Source organism: Microcebus murinus, chromosome 1 (assembly GCF_040939455.1).
Source record: "Microcebus murinus isolate Inina chromosome 1, M.murinus_Inina_mat1.0, whole genome shotgun sequence".
Lineage (NCBI taxonomy): Eukaryota > Metazoa > Chordata > Mammalia > Primates > Cheirogaleidae > Microcebus > Microcebus murinus.
This window is the reverse complement of record NC_134104.1, coordinates 154,114,611-154,136,709: the sequence shown is the minus strand read 5'-3', so window position 1 is coordinate 154,136,709 and position 22,099 is coordinate 154,114,611. Positions and strand designations below refer to the sequence as shown.

The 22,099-nt window shown below is 57.8% G+C and overlaps 3 protein-coding genes across 4 annotated transcripts in view; all 3 read left to right on the top strand.

Moving 5' to 3' along the window:
• The window catches only part of COL7A1 (collagen type VII alpha 1 chain), a 30,633-nt gene extending 23,783 nt beyond the window's left edge, over positions 1-6,850 (top strand). The window contains exons 94-118 of the mRNA XM_012771185.2: positions 28-135; positions 305-376; positions 536-571; positions 697-756; positions 848-892; positions 1,100-1,135; positions 1,234-1,269; positions 1,349-1,405; positions 1,547-1,618; positions 2,116-2,187; positions 2,400-2,435; positions 2,757-2,837; positions 3,054-3,107; positions 3,180-3,233; positions 3,315-3,377; positions 3,746-3,808; positions 3,910-4,026; positions 4,207-4,284; positions 4,381-4,434; positions 4,581-4,629; positions 5,250-5,282; positions 5,419-5,505; positions 5,715-5,807; positions 5,936-6,133; positions 6,503-6,850. Of these exons, the coding sequence (XP_012626639.2) occupies positions 28-135; positions 305-376; positions 536-571; positions 697-756; positions 848-892; positions 1,100-1,135; positions 1,234-1,269; positions 1,349-1,405; positions 1,547-1,618; positions 2,116-2,187; positions 2,400-2,435; positions 2,757-2,837; positions 3,054-3,107; positions 3,180-3,233; positions 3,315-3,377; positions 3,746-3,808; positions 3,910-4,026; positions 4,207-4,284; positions 4,381-4,434; positions 4,581-4,629; positions 5,250-5,282; positions 5,419-5,505; positions 5,715-5,807; positions 5,936-6,133; positions 6,503-6,519 (1,671 nt within the window). The 3' untranslated portion in view covers positions 6,520-6,850. The remainder of the gene's footprint in view (positions 1-27; positions 136-304; positions 377-535; positions 572-696; positions 757-847; positions 893-1,099; positions 1,136-1,233; positions 1,270-1,348; positions 1,406-1,546; positions 1,619-2,115; positions 2,188-2,399; positions 2,436-2,756; positions 2,838-3,053; positions 3,108-3,179; positions 3,234-3,314; positions 3,378-3,745; positions 3,809-3,909; positions 4,027-4,206; positions 4,285-4,380; positions 4,435-4,580; positions 4,630-5,249; positions 5,283-5,418; positions 5,506-5,714; positions 5,808-5,935; positions 6,134-6,502) is intronic.
• A 915-nt stretch (positions 6,851-7,765) lies between these two features.
• UCN2 (urocortin 2) lies at positions 7,766-8,817 on the top strand. Its single transcript, XM_075995818.1, has one exon. It carries the CDS (start codon positions 7,800-7,802, stop codon positions 8,115-8,117), a length of 318 nt encoding a protein of 105 aa, XP_075851933.1. The 5' UTR covers positions 7,766-7,799; the 3' UTR covers positions 8,118-8,817.
• A 781-nt stretch (positions 8,818-9,598) lies between these two features.
• The window catches only part of PFKFB4 (6-phosphofructo-2-kinase/fructose-2,6-biphosphatase 4), a 46,575-nt gene continuing 34,074 nt past the window's right edge, over positions 9,599-22,099 (top strand). The window contains exons 1-3 of one of the 2 annotated variants that reach the window (XM_012771181.3): positions 9,599-9,721; positions 20,640-20,756; positions 20,916-21,012. In XM_012771181.3, coding sequence (XP_012626635.1) covers positions 9,658-9,721; positions 20,640-20,756; positions 20,916-21,012 — 278 coding nt within the window. In that variant the 5' untranslated portion in view covers positions 9,599-9,657. Of the gene's footprint in view, positions 9,722-13,704; positions 13,876-20,639; positions 20,757-20,915; positions 21,013-22,099 lie in introns of those variants that run through there. The other variant, XM_012771180.3, reaches the window with a different exon arrangement.

Genomic DNA, 22,099 nt, shown 5'->3' with positions numbered 1-22,099 from the left:
TTCCTCCCTTGGCTATCTTTATTTCAGGGAGATCTGGGCCCCCCTGGGCCCCCTGGTGCTCCTGGTGTCGTCGGGTTCCCTGGTCAGACAGGCCCTCGAGGAGAGACGGGTCAGCCAGGCCCTAGCGGAGAGCGGGTGAGGGGGCTGGGAGCAGCATGTGGGGACTTGGTGACTTCAAGACCTCTGGCTCCAATGGGGTGAGGAGGAGGCAGCCCTGCCTTGGGGGCTTGCAGTCTTGCAGGGGGCAGAGGGGGAGGAAGGTTCCCAAGTCATTCTCTGCTTCTCTTGCTCATTTTTCTGGTAGGGTCTGGCAGGTCTCCCAGGGAGAGAAGGAGCCCCAGGCCCCTTGGGGCCACCTGGATCACCAGGGTCCGTGGTGAGTAGAAGCCCAATGTCCCATGTGTCTGTTGTGTGAGTGTCAGTGTCTGTCCACGGGAGGACTGGCGGAGGGGACTATGACACACTGGGGCACACATGCTGGGGACATGTGTGGGCTTTGATGGCCAGAAGCCCCTCACCTCACTCTGACCCACAGGGAGCACCAGGGACCTCTGGACCCAAAGGGGACAAGGTAGGTGGGACAAATGCTGTTGGCTCTGACCTGTGCCTCACCCCCTCCAATCTCCATTGACCTCCCATGACTTCTGTCCCCTACTGATGCACCTCACTTATCCCCGGTGTCCTGTTGATCTTCAGGGAGACGCTGGAGCAGGGCTGCCCGGGCCGCGAGGCGAGCGTGGGGAGCCAGGTGTCCGGGTACGTACGTCCCGCTCCACAGCCAGGGCCCACTGGGGCTCCCTTCATCACGGCTCTTGCCTCTGATCAATGACCTAATGTCCCCATCCAGGGTGAAGATGGCCGCCCTGGCCAGGAGGGACCCCGAGGACTCATGGTGGGTCCCACTGGGGACTTCATTCCCCTGCCTGTGCCCTCTGTGCCCTTGGAACACGCTCTGCCATCCTCCCCAGCCCTCTGGTTCTCCTCCTCAACTCTCCTGTCCTCTTTGTCTGGTCCTCCCTCTTTCCTCATTCCCATGGGTCCCCTCGGTCCTCCACCGCCCCCAAGTTCCCATAGCTCACAGTCACCTTCTCTCACACAGGGGCTCCCTGGCAGCCGTGGAGAGCGTGGGGAGAAGGTAAGAATGTGGGGACCAGGGCCCAGCATGAGTGGGGGTGGGGATTCAGGACTGGGGACTCCCCATTTGGGTGGGACTCACACTCTTCCACACAATAGGGTGACGCTGGAACCGCAGGGCTGAAGGGTGACAAGGTGAGTGTGGGCATGGGGGAGGGCAGGGACAGGTGACCAGGATGTTCCCGACTCCTCTGACTCCTTCCTACCTCCTCAGGGTGACTCAGCCATGACTCTGGGGCCTCCGGGGCCACGGGGTGCCAAGGGGGACATGGTGAGTGGGTCAGGTTCACGTGTAGACCGGGTCACCCCTGGACGTGGGAGGGCTCCTGTGGTGCTTGCCCTGGTCATCTGAGAGCTCAGACCCCCTGAGGGTGACCTCCAGCTCCTGACTGGGACTTCTGACCCCACCCAGGGTGAACGAGGGCCTCGGGGCATAGATGGTGACAAAGGACCTCGTGGAGACATTGGGGTGCCTGGCGACAAGGTACGGGGAAGAGGATGGGGTACTCTATATGGGGTCCTGTGGGCTTGTGAGGCTCCATAGAGGGTCTGTGAGTGCAGGACAGGAGGACAGGAGGGGCGTTTCTGGGGGTCTCAGAGGGGAAGGGGGATCTGTAGGCTGTAGTGACTCCACAGGGTGCTGAGAGGATGGGGCTCTGAGGAGGGCTCGGGCCTTGATACGAGGTCAGGAGGAGAGCTCTGTGGACTGTGGCCCTGTGAGGGTCTCTGTAGGGGCAGGAAGAAGGCTCCTGGGGTGTAAGGGGTGCTCCAGATGGGATCAGGGACCCAGTGGTAGGAGGGAGGGCAAGAGTCTGGGGGTCTTGGGATGGACCACAGCCCCAGCTCCACCCGATGTGGTGTGGGCTGGACAGGACAGGGCCCTGCGGATGGTCGGTGGGACCAACACTGAGGAGTGGGTTCCAGTCATCTTCTAAGCCTGGGATGGTCCTGATTGTGTCCCTCTCCTGGTCACTCCCACAGGGCACCAAGGGGGAACCTGGTGACAAGGGCTCGGCCGGGTCGCTGGGAGCACGTGGACTCACAGGACCCAAGGCAAGCCTCAACCCAGGCACAGGGCCAGGGCCACGCATGACACACACCTGTTCCTGGTGTCGAGTGTTGGAGGGTTTCTGGCTCCCTCTCTGTCCGCCATGTGTGTGCGGCCTGGGCCTTGGCCGCTGAGTCACTGAGTGGCTTCACATGCAGCAGATAGGCCCGCAGTGGGACAGTCACACTGATGGGCTCCCCCAATCTATTTCCCACAGGGAGAGCCTGGTGCAGCAGGGATCCCTGGTGACCCGGTAAGGTTCCCCTGCCATACAGGGAGCCCCTGTTCCCACAGGGCCGCATCACCATGGGGGGCCTGCCCATGTGGAAGTCTTTGGCCTTAGAGTGACCCAGTGCTCAAGGTGTTCTCACGTCACCCAGGGGCCCCCACCTCCACAGTAATCCCCTATTATGGTATCCCCTGCCCATGGTGACCCTGTCCTTATGGCAAACCCCAGTGGCTCTGGCTTCCCGAAGTGACTCTCACCCCATGGTGTTCCCTGTCCACTATCCAGGGTGATTCTCTTTGATTCCCACTCACCCCCCCACCTCACCTCCACCCTTCTCCTCCCTAGGGATCCCCAGGAAGGGACGGAGCCCCTGGTGTCCGAGGAGACAAAGGAGATGTTGGCTTCATGGGTCCCCGGGGCCTCAAGGTAGGAAGGAGATGTTTTTTGCTCCTGGTCAGGAAGGCTTGATGTGTGAGGGTGAGGGATCGGGTCAGATGTTGGGGTACCCAGGGCTGAATGTGTGCTGTTAGCGCAGGGGTTGAGTGTCTGAAGCCAGTTTGGTTTGGAGAGCTGGTTTCGGGGTAAAGGGGTCATAAGGTGAGGTGTCCAGAAGTGGCTTTTTCACCTGCTTTTCCCCCTCAGGGTGAACGGGGGGTGAAGGGAGCCTGTGGCCTCGATGGAGAGAAGGGAGACAAGGTACAGAGGGGCTGGGGGCTGGGGCTACAGGGCCTGGGGCCTAAGGCTGACCCCTTCACCTGATGCCTGCAGGGAGAAGCTGGTTCCCCGGGCCGCCCCGGGCTAGCAGGACGCAAAGGAGAGTTGGTAAGTGTGGGGCACGCCCAGAATGAGGAGGGGCTGAGGGGCCAAGCAGCCAGGACCGAGCTCATGTCTTCTTTTCTCCAGGGGGAGCCTGGTTTGCCGGGCCAGTCGGGGGCCCCTGGCAAGGAGGGTCTGATCGGTCCCAAGGTACAGGGTCTCTCACTGGTGAACATGGTGGGGGGTCAGCATGGGCATGGAAGATCATGTAGGGTCATGGGGGTTTAGGGTCCAGGAAGGTCATGGTGGGTTGGGGCATTGGGGGTGGAGGAGGCTGGTTTCAGGAGGGCTGGGGTCTCAGTGGAGGGTTAGGATGAAAGGAAGAGAGGTAGCAGGGGCAGTGTGCATCAGGGCAGGGGGCTCCAGTGGGGTTGAGGTCACTGGGACCACAGCACAGGTGTGGTAAGGGCACAGGTGCTTGGGTCATGGAAGGTTGGAGGTCTTGGGCCAGGGGGTTCACAGGTGTCAAGGAGCTTAGGGAGGGCAGGGCAGGTCTCTCATGCTTCTTCTGCTTCCAGGGTGACCGAGGCTTTGATGGGCAGCCAGGACCCAAGGGTGACCAGGGTGAGAAAGGGGAGCGGGTAAGTTGAGGCCAGGGCCATGGTGAATTGCGGGTGTGTTCTTTGGGAGTGGATCTATCTCTGGGGGCTCTGGTCAGTGACCCTGTGCTATCTCTCCCCAGGGGTCCCCAGGAATGGGGGGCTTCCCAGGTCCCAGGGGCAATGATGGCTCTAGTGGTCCCCCTGGGCCCCCTGGCAGTGTTGGTCCCAAAGGCCCTGAAGGACTTCAGGGCCAGAAGGTAAGGGACCTCAACTCTGACTCCTGGGCTCTGAACCTCCCTACCCAACCCTCTGCCATTCCAACCTTGAAACCCATCCTCCAGCCTCCCTGCCCAGCCTCTGAAGCGATGATCTGCAACTTGCCTGACTTCTAGCCCCCACGCCTCTGCCCTTGCTCAGTCGGTCCTTGTGTCTGACAGGGCGAACGAGGTCCCCGTGGAGAGAGTGTGGTGGGAGCCCCTGGGGCCCCCGGGGCCCCTGGTGAGAGAGGGGAGCAGGTGAGTGGGGATTCCTGGGCTTAGGGTCAGAGATTGGGCTGACCACGGGGTCCCTGAGATCAGAAGTGACAGCCTGGTCCCATCCATTGCACATAGGGGCTGCCAGGGCCCGCTGGTCCGCGTGGTGAGAAGGGAGAAGCTGCACTGACAGTGAGTGTGGGCTTGGGGGTGCTGAGACCGTGCTTCCCTCTGGGGCCCTGGCTCCATGCTGTCCCTCCATGGTCCCTCATTATGTGCCCTGTGTCCTACTTGTGATCCATGGGTTCTTCATGGTCCCTGTGGTCTTGTGCTCCCAGGAAGATGACATTCGGGGCTTTGTGCGTCAGGAGATGAGTCAGCATTGTGGTGAGTGGGGCCAGCTGGAGTCTCCGGGGTCCCACCCCTCCTCCACCCCAGCACCCCCAGACAGGGCCAGGCAGTCCCCAGAACTTACAAGGGGCAAGTGGCTGAGGAAATGGGTGGGGGTGGACGGATATACAGAAGCGCCCACACGCTGATGGCACTGCGCCCAACGGAGGGTACACAGACACACGTGGGTGCCGTGTTCCTGGGTGTCCAGCATGGCCACATGGCGGGGGGCGTGGGAGTAAGAGCAGGGCTGGTCCCAATGGGACTGATGAGGACCCAGGTGGAGCTGTGATGACCCTGAGGGGCATCAGAGTGTGAATCTCTGTCTCTCCCCGACTCTCTCTGCCCGCACCTGCCTTCCCTCTCTCCATGGCCGTCTGTCTCTGACTCTCCCTCTGTCTCTTGCCCTCTGTTGGCCTGTTCCCAACTTCTCTCTGCTCCTTCCTTTCTTCTCTGCCTTTCTTCCTCTCTTTCCCTCTACCTCCCACCCTCTCTCTCCTCTCTCCTGCTGTCTATGTATATCTCTAACCCTGTGTGTGTCTCTGTCTCACCATCTTTCCATCTTTGTCTGTCTCTTGCTCTGTCATTGTCCCTCTCTGCCCCCTCTGCCCCTCCAGCTTGCCAGGGCCAGTTTATCGCATCTGGATCACGTGAGTAAACTGCTCGCAGAACTTTCTTCACCCTAGACCCTGCCCTGCCTATCACCTGGGCCCTCTCAGTGGGGTTTGGCTGGTGTGGCTGCCCATGGTGACCCCAGAGCCCTGTGCCCCCTGCTTTTGGCTCCAGGCCCCCTCCCTAGTTATGCTGCAGACACTGCTGGCCCCCAGCTCCACCCTGTACCTGTGCTCCGGGTGTCTCATGCGGAGGAGGAAGGTGAGGACAGCTGGGCCCATGGGGCAGGTATGGGTGGGGCCTGGACATGCACATGGGTGCTCATATTTGCAGGGCACATGCCATGCACATAGGGGCTGCATGCAGGGCACATGTGTGAGCACTCTTGTGCACACACGGGAGATCAGTGCTGGTCATGCCACGCTGGGGCCAGCTGCTGCGGCTCACAGCACACCCTTCCCTGCCCGCAGACCAGGTGCCCCCTGAGGATGACGAGTTCTCTGAGTACTCTGAGTATTCTGTGGAGGAATACGAGGACCTTGAAGCTCCTTGGGACGGCGTTGGTGAGAATGAGGGCTGGGCCCAGAGGGACCCAGGTAGGAGCAGGCAGAGCTGATCCCTGCTGACCTCTCTGACCCACCGTCCATCTCTGATCCCACCACCCTGCTGACCTGACCCCCATTGGCCCCAGACCCCTGCTCCCTGCCGCTGGATGAGGGCTCCTGTACTGCGTACACCCTGCGCTGGTACCATCGGGCTGTGCCGGGTGGCACGGAGGCCTGTCACCCCTTTGTCTATGGCGGCTGTGGAGGGAATGCCAACCGCTTCGGGACCCGTGAGGCCTGTGAGCACCGCTGCCGGCCCCGGGTGACCCAGAGCCAGGGCACAGGTATGGGCTACCCCCACCCCAAGAGGGTACTGGGCACTGAGCCAGCCCCAAGCAGGTCCTGGGGGAGGAGTCCTTGGGTCAAGGTTCCAGGTCAGGGTCTTGGGGAAGAAGCTCCCTCAGACTAAGGGACTGGGGACTCCAGAGCAAATAACTGAATCCAGAGCCCCGGCCTGGAGCCCCCAGTATGGTCCCCTTCCACGTTCCCTCCTTTAAATACCAGAGCATGTGTCCCCTCTCTGAGGCCAGAGCCCCGCCCTGCTGTGGCCTCAGCTCCCTCCCTGTGGATGCTTTTGCCTGTGTTTCCATGTGGCCACACGCTGGGTAAGAAGGTCACACGGCTGAAGACAGTTTCCAACCTGCATCCCGCAGGTGCCGCCCGGAGCTGAGGCCCGGATGATGAGCTGAAGTTCAGCGTCCCCTGGAGGAGTGGGGGTCTCAGCAGGCCCTGCTGTCCCTCCCCTTGGTGCTAGAGGGCTGTGTGCACGTGAGCGTGCATGTGCGTGTCCGTTATTTCAGTGACTTGGTCCCGTGGGCCTCGCCTTCCCCCCTGTGGACAAACCCCCATTGTGGCTCCTGCCTCCCTGGCAGATGACTCACTGTGGGGGGTGGCTGTGGGCAGTGAGCGGATGTGACTGGCATCTGACCTGCCCTTTGACCCAAGCCTGTGATGACATGGTGCTGATTCTGGGGGGCATTAAAGCTGCTGTTTTAAAAGGCTCCTGTTGTGACTATTTGGGGAGATGGGGGTGTCAGAAAGGCAGGTTTTCCCTGGGTGGCCAGTCCAGTCTGCATGGATACAAAGTCCCTCTGCCCATCCCTGCTCACTGTCTTGTGATCCTCTGTCCCCAACTTGTTCCCAGAAAGGAATAGATAGGGTGGGAGCTGAGGATGTGTCCTCACTGCCCCCCAGGAGGGGATGAGTCATAAGTTGGGGGCTACCTCATGCCGGGAAACATGCCCACTTCCCACCCCAGGGGGCTGAGGGAGATAAATGGGCCCTGAAGTGGGGCAGAGGGTCAGACCTCAGGACAGCACTGCTGGCCCAGCCCCGGGCATCCACGGCAGCCCGACTAACCCCAAGAAAGCTGGTAGCGGTAGGACTGGGTTGGTTGGGACGGGAAGGGTGTTGGGGGTCAAGTGGACCGGGGGTCTGGGTTAGTGGAAGGCTCTGGGTCTGGAGGGCTCTGGGACCTCTGGCTGCTCCTCAAGTACCCGCTCCTGCCCTTCTCTTTCCTGGCTCAGCTGCAGTCTCCTGCTCGGAACCCCTACCTCTCATTCTGAGCCTCTGTTTTCTCTGTCTCTGGCATGGTTTCTTAGCTCTTTCTGTCTTTTTCTTCCAGTCTCCCTCTATTTCGCTCTGCCTCAATCACATTCATCTCCCCCTTCTCTCTCCCTCCCTCTCCTCCTCTTTCTTTCTCTCTGTCTTTTTCTCTAGTCCCCTTCTCTGTCTTGATCTTCTCTGTCTCACTCCGGCTCTTCTCTTGTCTCTTCCTTTCTGTTTCTGTCTCTATCCTGTCCTGGCCTCGCTAATCTCTCGATCTCTTACTCTCAGTCTCTCAGTCTCCCTCTCTGTCTCTCTGTTCTCGCCTTCTGTCTCTGTCTGTGAACCACAGTTGACCAGAGCCCCTGCCCTGAGCCTGTTTTCTCCTCGCAGCCTGACCACACGATGACCAGGTGGGCTCTGCTGGTGCTGATGGCCCTGATGTTGGGCAGGATCCTGGTTGTCCCAGCAACCCCTGTCCCAGCCTTCCAGCTCCTCCCTCAGAACTCTCCCCAGACCACTCCCTGTCCTGTGGCCTCAGCTACCATCTCAGCTACCCGGGGCCACCCCAGCCTTGGTCCCCGCCCTGGCCCACGCATCACCCTCTCACTGGATGTCCCCGTCGGCCTCCTGCAGATCCTACTGGAGCAAGCCCGGGCCAGGGTGGCCAGGGAGCGGGCTGCCACCAATGCCCGCATCCTGGCCCATGTTGGCCGCCGCTAAGCCCGATGGAGGGGCCACAGTGATGGGGCCACCCTGAATGGGAAGAACTGGAGGACAGCAGCAGAGCTGGATGGTATTACATCTGGGCAGGGTGCATGTGGACACTGCCACATGGGCCTGCTGCCATGTGGTGTCATATCACGTCTGAGCATCCTACAGAGTCACAGTGTGTCTGGACAGGCTGGACATTGCTATGTCAGGTCACTGCCACAGGGAGTCTTGCCACACCTATGTGCCTCACAGACTGACAGTATGTCTGGACAGCTTGAAAACTACCACATGAAGTCACTACCATTCCGAGTCTTGCTACGTCTGGGTAGCAAGTCACAGAGCAGCTGGACGCCACCACATGTGGTCGTCATCATGTTACCTTCAGGAGCCTCAACAAAAGAGCCCAACACTGCATCTGAGACCATTCCCACAGGTCTGCCCCCCATTGGCCACCACACAGGGTCGTGTTGGCTAAGGGTCACATGCATGTTCCATGCTCCATGAGGCAGCACCCGCCCCAGATAGATGGGGCTGTCAGGGGCATCTTCAGGCACAAATGGCCACACACGGGAAGTCTGTGACCATGGGAGCCTTAACCCTGTGGGTGTGTGCACGCATGGGTGGCTGAGTCTGTGCCTCCTGCACGTGTCTGATAGCTGTGCATGTGTGTGAGCAAGGTGTGGCATGTGTGGGGGCTGGGAGGAGTGGGTGCTTGTGCCTGCAACCCGCACAAAGCACGTACAACTCATAGCTAGGCACTGTCCCACCTGTACCTGCACACCCAGCCTCAGCGCCTGGACACACATGGCTCAGGGGCTCCATCCCAACTCGGCCCCTTCCTCACCAAAATGTCCTAAGCAAAGGGGTTCACCTTTCTAAGCCTCAGTTTCCTCATCTGTAAAGCAGAATGATGCCACCAAGCTTCTTGTGAGCATTGTGTCCGTGGTGTGCATGAAGCTCTGGCTTGCAGGAGGTGCTCAATAAATGTAAAGTGACTGAAGGATCGGATGGATGAGAATCACACTGTCACATGCACCCAGGCGGTGACACATGAGGTCTGAGTCACACCTGGCTTCTCTGCCCTTCCACATCCCCCACCTCCTTAACCAACCTGGTCCCTTGGTTTGGAAGGACTAGGCTTTGCCTTATTTCCCTCCCCAGCTCCACTGCTGGGCTGGAGATGGGACTGACTTTCTGGGCTGCGTGGACGGGCTTGTCTGCAGGTGGGGCAGGCACTCTGGGTGGTGTAGACGACTCTAGCTGGAGATGAGGACAGACACTGGGTAGTCTGGGCAGCTCTAGTCTGGATAGAGAGGCTGGATAGAGAGGCAATGCTGGAGGCACTGTGGCTGCCTGCCTGGGGTGGGGGCATGGACGTTGACCTCACAACCGTGAGCAGCCCTGGGGGGGGCGGGCCCAGCCGGCTTGAGAGGCGTGGCTGCAGGGCAAGCGCTGCTCTCTCTGGTCGAGCTGCAGGGTAGGCGGGCGGGCGGGGTTACCCCACTCTGGAGCTGCAGGGGGCGGTGGCCCTGGCCAGTTCGGTTGCGGGATGGACAGAGACATGTTAGGAGGCAGCTCCCTGACGGACCCGGGGCCGGGGAGCGGCAGGCAGGGTAGGCACGGGGCAGCAGGGGGAGGCGGGGGGGGGGGGGGGGGGCCGCAGGGGGCGGGCAGGGGCGGGATTAGGAAAAGACCTGGGTGTAGTAAGGGGGGTGCTGGAGGGGTGTGAGAGTGTTGGGGTTCTCTCCTCCCATCCGGTGCTCTGAGGGGTGCCAGTCTGTCAGTGGCCTGGAGGAGGGGGAGCATTGTTGCCTTGCAGGGGAGAGGGGGCTGGGCCAAAGGGGAACTATAAATAGTGTCTTCCTCCAGCCCAGGGGAGGGACAGCGAGCTGGAGCTGCCCCAGGCGAGGCGCTCCTGCTCTGCCCTGCTCTTCGCTGGCTTCCAAGGGGTCATGTTCCTCCAGGTCTCCCCTCAGGGGTCATATAAATTTGGGGAGGTCCAGAGGCTCATTTGGGAGATTTTTCATATGATGTGGCTTTAGTCCTTAAGACAACATTTCTTGGGTGCCTTCTGTGTGTCCTGAGCCAGTCCTGAGTTTCTCTAAACACCTACTGTGTACTCTGTGCTGGTCATGAGCCTCTCGGAGTCCTTTCTGTGTGCTCTGGCTGGTCCTCAATCACTAAGCACCTACTGTGTACCCTGTGCTAGGCTAGAACGAGGAAGCGCAGACCAGGGTTCCCAGGCTGCTTGGTCACAAGGCTCTATACCCCCAAATTGGAACCTCATACTCCCTATGAGTTCTGTGTCCAGGGAGATGGTGGGGACAATCCTTTGCTGGAAATGGCTAGAGGAAGCTGGAATTCCTGGGAATTCCTGATCTCCCAGTGACAGCAGGGGTGGAGGTGGGGGATTAAAGAGGAAGGGAGGCAGCAGAGAGCAGCAGGCCCTACTGTATGTAGCCTGCTGTCCATGTGCACGTGCCTGTGTGCAGGCCTTCTGTGTGTGCATCTGTGTGTATGCATGTGCAGCCCAGCCGGTGTTCTGTGTGCATTGGCGTGTGGGTCTGTGCGTCACGCACTGATGTTGCTGGGTCTTTATGCTGCAGAGTGGTTTGGCGGTCTGCTAGGACTGGCCAGCAGATACAGGGACTGGGAAGAGTTTGAGCATTCAGAACTGAGAATTGAGAACTTCAGCTACCCCAGGCTTCTAGCCTGGGACCCTGGGAGGAGGTCCAGTGGTCAGTGCAGGGGGTGCCGTGGGAGCCAACTGGGGCCGGGCCAGCCAGGTTCCTGGGGGGGAGAGACTGAGCAGGACGTGTTCACACACAAGTGCACCCTGACATCCCAGCGCGCCTCCCGCGCCTGGGACAGGACAGCGGGCTCACTTTGGGATGCCCGGAGGAGGGAAACGCCGTGAGGGCCAGTTGCTGTACTGGGCACCTACTGGCGCTGAGGGAGCAGGAAGGCAGGAGAGCATGTCGATGGAGGGAACGAGCAAGAGCCAGGTGTGTAGGTGGGGAGCATGGTGACAGTGCAAGGTGTGGAAGGTGAGGTTGTGAAGGGCTGGGGTTGAGCTAAGTCCATGTCACACCAGGGGCTGGCTCTCTGATCCGGTGCCCTCTCCCCTTCCCGACCCTGTTTCCCAACTGAGAAATGGGGCCATGGGAGGGGAGACAGAGAATATCCTCAGAGCAGATGTGGACCGTGGACTCGGGGAGCAAGCCTAGCCTTCTCCTGATGTTGACCTGTGGCCTCCCTGCTGGATACAGGCACTTGGGAGGGTATGACTGGGTCAGCTCAGGGTCAGACTTTTTGGGGAAGAGTGGGAGATACAGAGCTGCTGCATTTCGTGGAACCAGCCTCATACTGAGTGTGGGGGTGGCTTCCTAGAGGCAGTCCTGGCCTTCTGCCCTATCTGTCTTGACTGCTACCCCCACCCCAGGCCTCGATTAACACTCCAGGAGAGCTGGGAAGAGAAGGGTCAGGCCTGAGGAGTGCTGGGTATATGTTAGGGGAGGAAGCCTTTGCGATGAGTGCTGCCAGTTGGACAGGGCGTGGACAAGTGGTGATGAAGTCTCTGGGGTCAGGGTGGCTCCAAGATGGCCTTGGCAGTGGCCAGGAGACAGGATGCCTGGCTGTGTCAGGATCAGAATGAGTAGCTTCGGAGAAGTAGGGAGCAGGTCACAAGGGGCACCCTGCTCATCAGGAGCCGCCCATGGGTGTGCTCAGGGCCACTGGGAGTGGGGCGGAGGGAGGATGAGGAAGGAGGAAGTAGTTGGCCTTGCCTGGTGCGGGGCATTCACAGGGTAGGCACGTAGAGCTGGTTTCAGGGAGGGTCCAGGTGGGCTCCCAGCATGTGGACCTTCTGAATCTTCATTTCCTGTGAAGTGGGCAAGACATCTGTGTCAGAGTCATCTTAAGGGTCCTTGCCAGTCTCTGAAGCACTGGGTTGTGACTTGGAGGACTGACCCAGGGCCAGGCTGTGACAGGGAGGGCATGGGAAGGGGGCTACACTTATGCTGCATGAGGTCAGCCTTATTCTCCGTGCCCCTAGCACCTGGCTCCTGGCTGGGCACACACTGGGCAGAGAGAACTTGAAGATGCAGGGACCCTTCCAGGGGTGTTGTAGAGGACATCAATAGAGGGCAGTGTGACCCAAGTTCAAGCAGTGTTGGTGTGGACTGGGGCAGAAAGTGTACAACACTTAAATAGGCAAGGCTGGAGGAAAAGGGAGGCAGGAGTCTGCAGGGTCACGTGGGGTCCAAACAAGAGCAAGCCTGGGGTTCCTGAACTTCTGGATCTCTTCCCTGTCCCTTGTCCCCAGAGCATTTTCAAAGACAAGAGTGAAATGAATAAATGACAACACTAATGTGTTTTAAAACAGATTTCTGAGATTGATACATTTAATCTATACCATAATCTCATAAGACTGATTATATGCACATCTCATTTTCCTGATGAAGAGACAGAGGCTTAATTGGGGCTAGGCGCGGTGGCTCACACCTGTAATCCTAGCACTCTGGGAGGCCGAGGCGGGAGGATCGCTTGAGCTCAGGAGTTCGAGACCAGCCTGAGCAAGAGCGAGACCCTGTCTCTACTATAAATAGAAAAAAATTAGCCAAACAACTAAAAATAGAAAAAATTAGCTGGGCACAGTGATGCGTGCCTGTAGTCCTAGCTACCTGGGAGGCTGAGGCAGGAGGATTGCTTGAGCCCAGGAGTTTGAGGTTGCTGTGAGGTAGGCTGATGCCATCGCACTCTAGCCCAGGCAACAGAGAGAGACTCTGTCTCAAAAAAAAAAAAAAAAATGTAATTGGTAAAAATGAAATTCTGGAAAGAGAATTAAGATACTGCCAGGGCTTAGAGAGTCCCCAAAGTACTTGGTTGCCTGTTACCAAGTTCCAGCATTTGCCACAGGTGGGTCAGGGTTAGCAGCCAAGGCAAAGAGAGAAACAGGATTGATTCTAAGATCTGTCCTGTGTCCCTGTCCATGAGATGAGGAGCTTTTCCTGTGTGGTTGAGCAGGTAGCTTCTGTGGGCTGAGGAGGGTCCCAGGGCTCAGAGCAAACCAGGGGGCCCCAGTGCAGGGCCAGGAAGGCGCTAAGGAGTTGACAGAGACAGCAAGCCTGGTGGCCCCCGCTAAATCTGACCAACCTGGCCAGGCGCATCACGCAGGCCTAGTCCCACAGCGAGCCCTCCTGGGGGCCCTCAGGTGACGCATACCTCGGGGCGTAACCCACGCGTGCTGCGGAGGCGTGGCTGCAGCGCCCGGGGCGGGGCCCATAGGGAGGCCTATGCAAATCAGCGCGGTTGGGCAGGGAGGGCCGCGTTTGCGCATCGGAGGCGGGGCCTGCACAATCCGGGCCTTGGTCCGGGGCGGGGCCTGCACAAACCGGAAGCTGGGCGTGCGCTTCTCGGTCCTGGAATGAAGACCAGGACCCGCTTGGAGCAAAACGGGCCCGTAGGACAGCTGGGCATGCGTGGTCGGAGGCCAGGCCCTCTCCTGTTGGGGTGGCGCCTATGCGTTCTGGGGCGGGGCCTGCGGGAAGATGGACAGGCGCTGTCGCGGCATGAGCAGGGGCGGGGCCCAAGAGGCGGGACCTCGGGTGGCCCGAGGTGGCCCGGTTGCTGGGTTGGAAGCGGCGTAGTCCGACTCATCCCGGCCCCGGGATGGCGTCCCCACGGGAACTGACCCAGAACCCCCTGAAGAAGATCTGGATGCCATACAGCAATGGGCGGCCAGCTCTGCACGCGTGCCCGCGGGGTGGTGAGGCGGGGTCCGCGGGGAAGGGGGAGGGAGGTGCACCAGGATGGGCGGCCTGGGCGGGGGTCTCTAATGGAGAGGGGACCAGGGACAGGTGGTGAACCGGGGACAGGTGAGGCTGCCATGACTGATGGGGGCGGTGATGGCAAGTGGGGGCTGGGACAGGTGAGGCGGCCGTGACAGTGGTGGGCCAGAGACAGGTGTGGCAGAGTAGGGGGCGGGGACAGGTGTGTGGGGGCGTCTTGGCCTGGCAGAGACTAGGTCTGGCCACGAACGAACGCCTCCTGGAGGATGCCGGTCCCCTTTCTCCCCATTCCATCCCCACTGCCCTCAGCCAGGGGAGTATGGGCTAGGTGGTTGGACTGGAACTGAGCTGTGTGGCCCTTGGAGAATCACTTGGCCTCTCTGAGTCCAAAGGCATAAGCATGGGCTAGTTCTCCAACTGGGGGAAGAATGCCCCTGAGCCTTAAAAACTGAATTTTGGTAGGAACTTCAGGATAGAAACAATGAGACCACTGTGCCATGTGGGTCTGTGTGTGTGTCCACTGGCATGTAAACATCCATGTGGTGTCATGGGCGAATGACAGAACTGCAGTGTGAAACATCTAAGAGATATGCTGAAATTGCCACTCTAACTGGTGTCCCGGGTATTTAAAACACTTGCTTGGATTTCTGCCTGTCCTTAAATGAGTCTGCAGCTTTTTTATTACTAGGAAGAAGAAAGGTTTTAGGAGCAACTGAAACATTGTTAATGAATTTGCAACTTGGCAAGGACCTCGGAGAACATCTAGTTCAACTCATGGAGATCAGGAAGGAGATTGTGTGACGTGCTGGGGTCTCCCTGTACTCCTGACCTCTGCTTACGTGTGATAAGGGAGGGGAGAGCGCTCTGTGCTTGTCACGCTTCAAAGCCAACCTGTGGCCATGGCTTTGACCATGATAGGAGTCCTGGGGGAAGGGTGTGTGTTCATCTCTGACCACACTGTGGGTCCTGGTCGGGGCGGCTGTGTTTCTGACCAGACTGAGTTCTGATGGGTCGTGGCTCTGCCTATGATATAGGTGCCAGTGGGGTTACAGGTGTCTTCGAGACCCACTCTGAGTCCTGAGGGGCTATGGCCACTGCCTGACCAGCTCTCCTCTGAGACTCTCCTGGAGGTGTGGAGGCCGAGGCCCCCTCTTCTTGTGCTTTAGCCGTTCAGGTTAGGGCTGTGTGGTCCTAACTAGTTTGGTGGTTGCTGTTATTACATAGAGGGGAAGGAGTGAGGACCTGGGCTTTGGAGGCAGAACTCAAGCCACATCCTGGCTCAGCTGCATGAGCCTAGGCCTTAGGTTCCTCACATGTGGGATGGGACAGTCACTGTCCCTGTTTCATGAAGCACCTGTAAACCTTTAATGACACTGCACCCCTGCTATAAGGGGAACAGGTCATTTCCTCATCACCACCATTCTTTCTTTGCTTCTCACTACGTCTGGGTGAGGAACTGAAGAATCAGCTCCCAGCCAGCCCCCTATTACAGGTGGGAGGGAGCCTGCCCGGGTCTCACAGCCACTGAGGCAGGGCCTGTGTTTCTCCATACTCTAGTGTGGGATTAAAATGTGGCTCAGGGCCAGGTGCGGTGGCTCACGCCTGTAATCCTAGCACTCTGAAAGGCCGAGGCAGGCAGATTGCTCAAGGTCAGGAGTTCGAAACCAGCTTGAGCAAGAGCGAGACCTTGTCTCTACTATAACTAGAAAGAAATTAATTTGGCCAACTAATATATATAGAAAAAATTAGCTGGGCATGGTGGCGCATGCCTGTAATTCCAGCTATTTGGGAGGCTGAGGCAGCAGGATTGCTTGAGCCCAGGAGTTTGAGGTTGCTGTGAGCTGGGCTGACACCATGGCACTCACTTTAGCCTGGGCAATAAAGTGAGACTCTGTCTCAATAAAATAAAAATGTGGCTCGGGGGCCAGGTGTGGTGGCTCAGTTTGGAATCCCAGCACATTGTATTATTTGAGGCCAGGAGTTGGAGACTAGCCTGGGCAATGTAGCAAGATCCCATCTCTACAAAAAATAAGAAAAATTAGCCAGGTGTGGTGGTGAGTGCCTGTTTACTCAGGAGGCTGAGGCAGGAGGGTCACTTGAGCCCAGGAGTTCCAGGCTGCAGTGAGTTATAATGACACCACTGCACTCTAGCCTGGGTGACATAGCCAAACCTTGTTTCTAAATGAATAAATGACCAACCAACCAACCTTGTGCCATTAGTGTCTCAGGGTGTTCTCAGGGTGTTGGAGCAGGCTGGGCTGTGGGTCCACACCTTCCTGGAGGAGGAGGTGCCACCCCAGAGGCTAAAGATGAGACCTACAGGTTGTGTGGGGGTGGCCCCAGAGTTCACAGCAGGGAATGGATAAGCAATGAATGAAAGGGTTCCCTCCCACCCCCCAGTCTAGATCCAGTTACTTGCCTCACAGCAATCTAATTATTGAGACTAGGATTGCCAAGGAAGAAAGGAATTTTTAATACATCTTGCTGGAAGAAGCTGCCTCAAATCTGTCTCTCCAACTAAGGGATGGGCTTTTAAAGGAAGGGGTACATGCCTTGGCAGTAGGTTGTGCATGATGGTGAATCTTTTTTTTTTTTCAGACAGAGTCTCACTTTGTTGCATGGGCTAGAGTGCTGTGTTGTCAGCCTAGCTCACAGCAACCTCCAACTCCTGGGCTCAAGCAATCCTACTGCCTCAGTCTCTGGAGTAGCTGGGACTACAGGCACACGCTACCATGCCTGGCTAATTCTTTCTATATATTTTTAGTTGGCCAGTTAATTTCTTTCTATTTTTAGTAGCGATGGGGTCTCACTCTTGGTCAGGCTGGATGATAGTGAATCTTGGTGTCAGGAAGTCTGCCCTAGGGGCTTCAGAATCTCAACTCCTTTGTTCTGTAGAAAATCCATTATTTCTGGATTTTCTGTGGGTTGGTTCATGCCTACTATCCCTGCACTTTGGGAGGCCTAGGTGGGAGGATCACTTGAGGCAAGGAGTTCAAGTCCATAATTTCTGGGAAATAACTCAAAGGGTCAAGTAGTTAGTTAAGGGAGAGGGTTATAAAAAACACATAGGGGTTCATGGAGCCTGTTACCATGGAACCCACCTGTGCAGCACTCCAGCTCCCAGCACCTGCGTTCATGCAGCCTATTCCCCTTTGCACAGTGACTTGTGACTAGGTCGATGACTGCAAGGAGAGTAAGGACCTTGGGAGCCGGTGGGAGTTGGTTTGATCACAGGGCTTCATGGGGAGGAGGAAGCAGTGCCACCGTGGGTCTGTGCTGTGTCCTGGCTTTTCTCTGGGGTCTGGTCCTCAGCTCCTCAGGGCAGCTGGGGCTGGCTGATTGAGGGGTATCTTGTGTCTCCTCCACCCCCACTCTCCATTAGCAGTTCTTCCCCCACTTGATACAATTTAGAGCCACACCTGACGGCCTGGACACTCTTACCTCCCCATCACTGGCCCCTCAGCTCAGAACTGGAGGAGCTCTGTGGGCAGGTGGGGCAGGGGATGAGGAGGGGATCAGGGAGTATGGCATAAAGGACACTGTTTGTCTGATGGCTTTTCTCAGCTAAAAGGTGGCAAAGTGGCAAGATTCTTCCTGGGGTGGGGGGAGATGCCTGATGCATGCACAGGGCAGCAGAAAGGACTACGTTCTGTCCCCTCTGCACAGGGCTACTATGCTGTGCTGCTTTATCTTACAGAGCTCTCCCTTCCCCCGCCTGACCCAAGGAGACGGGAGCAGGTGCCGTTCAGGAATCGGTTCTGGAACCCACCCCGGGGACTTGGTCTGCTACTTTGGTGGAAGAGCCAAATAGTGGGCACTGACCATTGCCAGGCATGTCTTGGACCTCTTGGCTTCTAGGACTCTTGGGGCCTTCAGCAAATTTACAAGAGAGGAACAAGGGAGGGAAGTGGGGCTGACATGTCTTCAGATTTCCTTCCACGCATGCTCAATGTTATGAGCAGTGTGTTCTGCTGTCTGTGGGTCCTTATGGGCTCTGAGCTGCAGTTCTGCTGCACAGCCCAGCCACTCAGTCCACACACTTTGTTTCAGGGCCTGGAGCATGTCCCCTCCTTGCCGTGCCTTGGTTTGCAATTTCTCTGTTGCTGGGATTTCCCAGTGTTTTGCTGTAGTAAGCAGAACTATTATGAATATACTTGAACTTTGGTTTTCTTTTGGTTCATTTCCTTGGGAGCTTATCTTAAGGAGCAGAGGTGATAGGTAATTTATTGCCTTGTTTGTGCTCAGGCTGCATGCGCTGCCCTGCATGCCTACCTTGAACTGCACATATGGGGGGTTGGGGAGGGGGACGCTGTCATCAGATGCTGTGGGAGGAGGCCAGGGCCATCTCTGGGGAGATGATGTGAAGAAGATATGCAGAACCCCAATCCTAAGGTCATGGGAGTGCCGCTGAAGGAGCAGTGGGAGGGGAGGGGTGGCCTTATCAGTGGAAGCAGGGTTGGTGCAGGTTTCCCCCATGGTTAGTAGCAGATGCGTTGCCCTTGGGTCAATAGAGAGCCAGCCAGGAATTGTGCAAACTGGGCACTGGCCCTGAGGTTGCAAGTTCTTGCCAAACTTGTTTTCCTCTTACTTTAGTCAATGCTGAGGTTTTTCTGTAAGTTTCTTCACTCTCACTCACCATCAGCCTGTGTTTCGTGGGGTCCCCTCCTTCTCAACCTGAGGCTTGCAACTCGGGTCAGTTTATGCAAGGGGCATGCACAAGAGTGATGAAGCCACCACTGGCAAGCAGGGTGCTTCTCTGCGGGGCCTGCCTGGGGCCAGGCTGCTGCCCCCATGCCTTACGTCCCAAGGGCAGTCGGTGCTGAGGTACACCTTGTCCCTAGCGTGGTGTGCTGCCAGGGCAGGGCAGAGGGCACGGCTTCCCTGAAGACCTCAGGCTTTTACATGGGGGTAGGCTCTCCTCCCTGAGGGACTATCATCCATCTCCGAGTTGTGTCAGAGTCAAGATGGGAACCCAGGGCTGCTGGACTCCTGGCCCCCCTTATCCCCTTGCCCCCCAACAGAGGTTCCCCTGGGGCCTCTGTGCTCTGAGGGAGACGACCTGGGGGAGAAGCAGTCTGTCTAAGGAGGGCTACCAGGTTAAGGCACTTGCCGAACCACGTGTGCAGAGGAGGGGCAGTGACAGGTCCCCACATCTGTCCATCTGCCTGTCTGCTATGGTTTTACCTGGCCCAGGTCCTAAGTATGATGAAAGGGAAGCTTTCTGAGGCAAAACCACATTTGACCATGTTGACAGCTGATCTGGGAACCGTGTGTGGTGGCACACGCCTGTAGTCCCAATGACTTGGAAGGCGGCAGGGTAGCTTGAGGCCTGTTTGAGGCTGCAGTGAGCTATGATCACACCACTGCACTCCAACCTGAGTAACAGAGTGAGACACTATCTCTTTAAAAAACAAAACAAAACAAAAAACTGATCTAGGTTACATGAGGCTGGCAGTTCTGCTACCTTGGTAGCTGTCCTAGCCAGCCAGGGGTGTAGGGCTGTCCTCAGACCCTTCCCCACCTGTAGCCTCGGCAACTTCTCGGATTGGCATACAGACTTGGTGGGATGTGGATGGTGGTGGGTGGGCTATCATTTTTTTTTTTTTTTTGAGACAGAGTCTCGCTTTGTTGCCCAGGCTAGAGTGAGTGTCGTGGTGTCAGCCTAGCTCACAGCAACCTCAAACTCCTGGGCTCAAGTGATCCTCCTGCCTCAGCCTCCTGAGTAGCTGGGACTACGGGCATGTGCCACCGTGCCCAGCTAATTTTTTGTATATATATTAGTTGGCCAATTAATTTCTTTCTATTTATAGTAGAGACGGGGTCTCACTCTTGCTCAGGCTGGTTTTGAACTCCTGACCTTGAGCAATCTGCCCACCTCGGCCTCCCAGAGTGCTAGGATTACAGGTGAGAGCCACCGCACCCGGCCAATGGCCGAGCTATCGGAACCACCATCCTTGTGAGCATTGGTCTGGGTCTCTGGTCTCAGCCCCTTGCGGTCCTTACCCTGGTCTACATGCCCCTCCCTGCTCCTGCCCGTGATTCCTCGGCAGCAGCTCTGCCGAGCCCCAGCCCCCTGAGCGGCCCAGATGCTGCAGGGCTGCTTCTGCTCCAGGTGAGCAGTCTGGAGAGAACAGACTAGAGAGTGAGGTGACCAGGACTGAGGGTGAGGGTGTGCAAGTGGGCACGGAGATGCCATGGAGAAAGGACTCACTGAGGAAGCAGCTTTGGAGCTGGGCTTTGTAGGCTGGGAAGAAGTTCGCCGCAGGGAGGTGTGCAGTGGCTGTGTGTGCTGGGAGTGCTGAATGATATTGGGGCTAGGGGAGATGTGAGAACATTAGGGTGTAGCTCTCTGGGTGGCAGATGCTGGGTGTTGAATACCTGGCTGGGGCTTGGCTCTGTCCTGCATGCGTCAGGAACTCCCTAGCAGTGCCAGCCAGCAGCACGGCCGGTTGAGCTTTGCATCTGGTGGCGTACATCAGGATGAGAAGGGCTGGCCAGATCCCAGTGCATCCGCCAGAGCCCCAGACTGGCCTGGGGAAGGGGACATGCCAATAGTGGCTTGAGACCAGGTTCTGGGAGCACTCATAGAGCTGGCTGATGCCAGGAGGCCAGGAAAGTACATCTGGTGCAGGGCGGGTGCAGCCTCCTGTGCCCTGAGGCTGAGAGACTGCAGGCAGAGAGGAAGGGACACACAGGACGGGTCCTGGCCCCTGTCTGATGCTGTGTGCTGCTTGTCTTTCAGTTTGCATGACCAACTGCCCGACGCTCATTGTCATGGTGGGCCTGCCTGCCAGGGGCAAGACCTACATTTCTAAGAAGCTGACTCGATACCTCAACTGGATCGGTGTGCCCACTCGGGGTGAGGCTCGGCTCAGCTGTCCAAGGGGACGCTGGGGCTTTGTGAGGGAGGGGGAGAGAAGAGAGAAGGCTGGACGGTGGGCAGAGCCTGGGGGTGGGTCAGGGTCAGGAGTTGTGGGGTTGCCATTGCTGTGAAAGCCGAGCCTCTCCTTCCCCCCAGAATTCAACGTGGGCCAGTATCGCCGGGACATGGTGAAGACGTACAGATCATTTGAGTTTTTCCTCCCAAACAACGAAGAGGGCCTGAAAATAAGGAAGTATGTTGGGGGCGGGTGAGGGCGGGGGTGCACCACTGTCGGGAAGGCTAACAAGTGACCGCCCGTTTACTGACAAGCCCCTGGAGCCTAGTTGCGGGTGAATGGCTGAGCCACTCCTTGCTGTGACAGGGCTGGTCTCCTGAGCTCTCAGCATGTGGTGGTGTTAGGATGTGATGGGTTTGCCATGAGAGGAGAAGGTGTGTAGCCTTCTCTTGGCTGGCCTGTCCCTGCCCTGGCGTTAAGGAGCCTGTGATAAGGACATCCTTGGGAGGGGAGGGGGGAGCTTCAAGAAGTGAGGGCGGCTCGCCAGGGCTGGTCAGGCTGCTGGTCAGGTTGTGCTTGCTCACCCAGGCCCTCCATGGGCTGCTGGTGTGGAGGGGAGCCTGAGCAGGTGCACGAACACAGGCCTCAGGCATGGGGGGCTTTCCTCCCTTGCCCCCGATGAATCCCTTCCTGCGTATCTGGAGCATGTTTGCCATGTGCTTGGCATGTTCCTGGTGTGTGTGGAGCAGGCCTTGGCTTTGCTTTGAGGTGGCCTAGATGCTGTTGGGTGAGTAGTTCACACTCCTGCTGTTATTCATGAGATGGAAATTTACATATGATAACCATCCCCTTCCCCAACACTGTTCTGGGCTTGAGCTGAGCACTAGCTGGGGGATCAAAAAGCCACTTGTCAGCCCAGGGTGGCAGGGACTTGCTCTTAGCCCAGTCATCAGGGTAGGGCAGTGAGTTGGCCAAGGTTGGCCCAACTCTAGCAATGTCCCCAAATCATGCCCAGCCCCAGGCCATAGGCCACTGAGGTCTTAACATTAGGCTATCTGTTCCTTCTCTGGCCACCAGGGGACAGGAGCTCCCCACTGTGGGCCTGGACCTTCAAACTAGGGACTGCTTTTGTTCTCCCATCATTGGGGCCGGGCCAGGCTGCAGCACTGAGAAGGAAAAGGAAGTCTGACATTCAGGTTTCTGTGGCCAAAATGTCGGTAAAGCTCAAGCCTGGGCCCTCTGGTGGTATCAAGCCAGACAAAAAGGAAAGGACTAATATTTGAACCTACTGTGTGCTGGGTGCCAGATGCCTATTGTCCCACAC

What these genes read in the sequence shown, in the direction of transcription:
- UCN2 (XM_075995818.1), top strand. Translation starts at nt 7,800, where the DNA reads ATGACCAGGTGGGCTCTGCTGGTGCTGATGGCCCTGATGTTGGGCAGG.